Below are 4,979 nucleotides of genomic sequence, written 5' to 3' on the forward strand. Positions count from 1 at the left end.
GCCATCCATCCATCCATCCATCCATCCATCCGTCCATCCATCCATCCAGCCATCCATCCATCCGTCCATCCATCCGTCCATCCATCCATCCATCCAGCCATCCATCCATCCATCCATCCATCCATCCATCCATCCATCCATCCGTCCATCCATCCATCCATCCATCCGTCCATTCAGCCATCCATCCATCCATCCAGCCATCCATCCATCCAGCCATCCATCCATCCATCCATCCATCCGTCCATCCATCCATCCATCCGTCCATCCATCCGTCCATCCATCCATCCATCCATCCATCCATCCATCCATCCATCCATCCATCCATCCACACCCCAGCCAGCCAGCCATGGGTCTGATGAGTGAGGACATGGAGTGCTGTGTCTGCCTCCAGCTCTACTCTCGCAGGGAGAAGATCCCTCGGATGCTCCACTGTAAGCACACATTCTGTGGGCTGTGCTTGCAGGCGATGTCCAGGCTCCAAAGCGGCCTACTGACAGTCTGCTGCCCCCTGTGCCGTTGGATCACCTGCACCGAGCCCAGCCTCACCCTGCCGGGGTCGCTGTGGGTTAACACTGAGATCTGGGACCAGATACTAGACAGACAACAGGAAGAGAAGGAGGAGGAAGAGGAGGAAGAGTGGAAGGGAGCTCACAGACAGACACAGCCCACTACACAGTACACATGGTGAGTACCCCAGGCAAAGGTGGATGGATTGATAGACTGATTTAGAAACTAGGAGAAACCTGGAGAAACCTTCCTCTGTTCTCTGATCTTCCTCTCATTTTGTTCTGTCTCTTTTCTGCTCTCTCTGCTATCACTCTCTACTCTCACTCTCTGCTATCACTCTCTGCTATCACTCTCTACTATCACTCTCTCTTTTGCTGCGCTCTCTCTTTCTCTCTCTCTCTCCCTCTCCCTCTCTCTCTTTCTCTCTCTCTCTCTCTCTCTCTCTCTCTCTCTCTCTCTCTCTCTCTCTCTCTCCCTCTCTCGCTCTCTCTCTCTTCTGTTTATTTCCCCCCTCTCTCATGTCCTCTAGTTCTCCATCAAGGCATTGTGGCCTGAGGCTCAAACTACAGAATTTCCTGAGGAGGATGAAGCACAATGTACTGTAAACCGAGAAGACGAAGAGCAGAGAAAGAAGACTGGATTTTCCCATCTCAGAGCAGGATATACTCATTGAGTAATGAAGCTAATTCATAAAACAGGACCCACCGGTGATTTTCCATAATGAAGCAAGATTGAACCAATTATTCATATGCTTTGTGTTTGATTGACTTTGGGTATGTGTAATGTTCTCAGTCAACTTACCTGGTAAAATAAGGGTTAAATTATAGTATTAATCATAAAGGATGGATAGGTGGAGGAAATAAAAAATAAGATATTAAATGGATTGAGGAAGAAAGAAAGAATAAGGAAGTTATGAATAGATGGACAGACAGACAGACAGACAGACAGACAGACAGACAGACAGACAGACAGACAGACAGACAGACAGACAGATAGATAGATAGATAGATAGATAGATAGATAGATAGATAGATAACCTTTCGGCCACCCCATTGTATTGGTCACTCGGCTGTCTTGAAACCATGAAAAGCTCTTCAAACAGACAAATAGACAGTTTCAGAAATGGCACCTATTTCTTATATAGTATACTACTTAGACCAGGGCCCGGCTAGTACAGTATATAGTATACTACTTAGACCAGGGCCCGGCTAGTACAGTATATAGTATACTACTTAGACCAGGGCCGTGTCTATCCACCCTGTTATCTCATCTAACCCCCCATACATACCATTCCTTATATAGTATACTACTTTTTGATCAGGCCGTGCTCCATCCACCCTGTTATCTAATCTAACCCCCATACATACCATTCCTTATATAGTATACTACTTTTAGTCAGGGCCGTGCTCCATCCACCCTGTTATCTAATCCAACCCCCATACATACCATTCCTTATATAGTATACTACTTTTAGTCAGGGCCGTGCTCCATCCACCCTGTTATCTAATCTAACCCCCATACATACCATTCCTTATATAGTATACTACTTTTGATCAGGGCCGTGCTCCATCCACCCTGTTATCTAATCTAACCCCCATACATACCATTCCTTATATAGTATACTACTTTTAGTCAGGGCCGTGCTCCATCCACCCTGTTATCTAATCTAACCCCCATACATACCATTACTTATGTAGTATACTACTTTTAGTCAGGGCCGTGCTCCATCCACCCTGTTATCTAATCTAACCCCCATACATACCATTCCTTATATAGTATACTACTTTTGATCAGGGCCGTGCTCCATCCACCCTGTTATCTAATCTAACCCCCATACATACCATTCCTTATATAGTATACTACTTTTAGTCAGGGCCGTGCTCCATCCACCCTGTTATCTAATCCAACCCCCACACATACCATTCCTTATATAGTATACTACTTTTAGTCAGGGCCGTGCTCCATCCACCCTGTCATCTAATCCAACCCCCATACATACAGTACATCAGAATGTTGTAGTTGGTCTTTCTCTTTCTACATATCTTCCGTTAATGACTAACTATTGTTTTTTTCCTCTCTTAGTTGGAAAAGAGGAGGGAGCTGTTGGTTAACAAATAAATTACGCTTTTATGTGACAGTTTGTATGATGACTCATTCAATTACAGGAAAGTTTGCATACAAATGGTAGACCCAAAACACTGAGACACTAACCCTTAGGACATGCTGTCTGTTTGTCTCTGTCTGCCTACCTGTCTCTCTGTTTGTCTGTCTATCTGCCTTTATCTCTCTCTCTGTCTCTGCCTGTATCTGTCTCTGTCTGCCCGTCTCTCTGTCTCTGTCTATCTGTCTGTCTCTCTATCTCTGACTCTGTCTCTGCCTGTATCTGTCTCTGTCTGCCCGTCTCTCTGTCTCTGTCTATCTGTCTGTCTCTCTATCTCTGACTCTGTCTCTGCCTGTATCTGTCTCTGTCTATCTGCCTGTCTCTCTCTCTGTCTCTCTGCCTGTATCTGTCTCTGTCTGCCCGTCTCTCTGTCTCTGTCTATCTGCCTGTATTTCTGTCTCTGTCTGTCTGATTGTCTGTCTGTTTCTGTCACATTGAATGACGCTGTTGAGACGACGCCGGAACGTGGAGTAAAACATTGAATTATAACGGACAGAGACGATACAGGAACAGAGTCAGAAACCAATTCAAAAGACAAAAAACAATGAATGCAGCAGCGGAGAACAGAGCTGGGGAACAGACAGATATAGGAGAGGAAATAACAGGTGATGAGTGAGTCCAGGGGAACAGAGCTGGGGAACAGACAGATATAGGAGAGGAAATAACAGGTGATGAGTGAGTCCAGGGGAACAGAGCTGGGGAACAGACAGATATAGGAGAGGAAATAACAGGTGATGAGTGAGTCCAGGGAATAGAGCTGGGGAACAGACAGATATAGGAGAGGAAATAACAGGTGATGAGTGAGTCCAGGGAACAGAGCTGGGGAACAGACAGATATAGGAGAGGAAATAACAGGTGATGAGTGAGTCCAGGGGAACAGAGCTGGGGAACAGACAGATATAGGAGAGGAAATAACAGGTGATGAGTGAGTCCAGTGGAACAGAGCTGGGGAACAGACAGATATAGGAGAGGAAATAACAGGTGATGAGTGAGTCCAGGGGAACAGAGCTGGGGAACAGACAGATATAGGAGAGGAAATAACAGGTGATGAGTGAGTCCAGGGGAACAGAGCTGGGGAACAGACAGATATAGGAGAGGAAATAACAGGTGATGAGTGAGTCCAGGGGAACAGAGCTGGGGAACAGACAGATATAGGAGAGGAAATAACAGGTGATGAGTGAGTCCAGGGGAACAGAGCTGGGGAACAGACAGATATAGGAGAGGTAAATCGAGTCCAGGTGAGTCCAATAACACTGATGCTGGTGACCAGGGAAGGCAGGTGTGATGCAGGGTAATCTGGCGCCCTCAAGAAGGGAAGAGCGGGAGCAGACATGACAGTTTCTCTGCCTGCCTGTTCTGTCTGTCTGTCTCTGTCTGCCTGTTCTGTCTGTCTGTCTCTGTCTGCCTGTTCTGTCTGCCTGTTCTGTCTGCCTGCCTCTGTCAGCCTGTTCTGTCAGCCTGCCTCTGTCAGCCTGCTCTGTCAGCCTGCTCTGTCTGCCTGCCTCTGTCAGCCTGTTCTGTCTGCCTGTTATGTCTGCCTGTTCTGTCTGCCTGTTCTGTCTGCCTGTTCTGTCTGCCTGTTCTGTCTGCCTGTTCTGTCTGCCTGTCTCTGTCTGCCTGTCTCTGCCTGCCTTTTACATTTCATTACATTTAAGTCATTTAGCAGACGCTCTTATCCAGAGCGACTTACAAATTGGTGAATTCACCTTCTGACATCCAGTGGAACAGCCACTTTACAATAGTGCATCTAAATCATTAAGGGGGGTGGTGAGAAGGATTACTTATCCTATCCTAGGTATTCCTTGAAGAGGTGGGGTTTCAGGTGTCTCCGGAAGGTGGTGATTGACTCCGCTGTCCTGGCATCGTGGAGGGAGTTTGTTCCACCATTGGGGGGCCAGAGCAGTGAACAGTTTTGACTGGGCTGAGCGGGAACTGTACTTCCTCAATGGTAGGGAGGCGAGCAGGCCAGAGGTGGATGAACGCAGTGCCCTTGCTTGGGTGTAGGGCCTGATCAGAGCCTGGAGGTGACTGCGGTGCCGTTCCCCTCACAGCTCCGTAGGCAAGCACCATGGTCTTGTAGCGGATGCGAGCTTCAACTGGAAGCCAGTGGAGAGAGCGGAGGAGCGGGGTGACGTGAGAGAACTTGGGAAGGTTGAACACCAGACGGGCTGCGGCGTTCTGGATGAGTTGTAGGGGTTTAATGGCGCAGGCAGGGAGCCCAGCCATCAGCGAGTTGCAGTAATCCAGACGGGAGATGACAAGTGCCTGTTCTGTCTGTCTGTCTCTGCCTGCCTGCCTGTCTCTGTCAGCC

General features: G+C 47.8%; 1 protein-coding gene across 1 annotated transcript; it reads left to right on the forward strand.

Moving 5' to 3' along the window:
• Positions 1-258: 258 nt before the first annotated feature.
• LOC135528796 (E3 ubiquitin-protein ligase RNF186-like) lies at positions 259-1,465 on the forward strand. The gene is made up of 2 exons (XM_064957855.1): positions 259-684; positions 1,037-1,465. The coding sequence occupies exons 1-2, from the start codon at positions 347-349 to the stop codon at positions 1,110-1,112; spliced, it is 414 nt and encodes a 137-aa protein (XP_064813927.1). The 5' UTR covers positions 259-346; the 3' UTR covers positions 1,113-1,465.
• Positions 1,466-4,979: the final 3,514 nt, after the last annotated feature.

The sequence above is a fragment of the Oncorhynchus masou genome, unplaced genomic scaffold, assembly GCF_036934945.1.
Source record: "Oncorhynchus masou masou isolate Uvic2021 unplaced genomic scaffold, UVic_Omas_1.1 unplaced_scaffold_10354, whole genome shotgun sequence".
Lineage (NCBI taxonomy): Eukaryota > Metazoa > Chordata > Actinopteri > Salmoniformes > Salmonidae > Oncorhynchus > Oncorhynchus masou.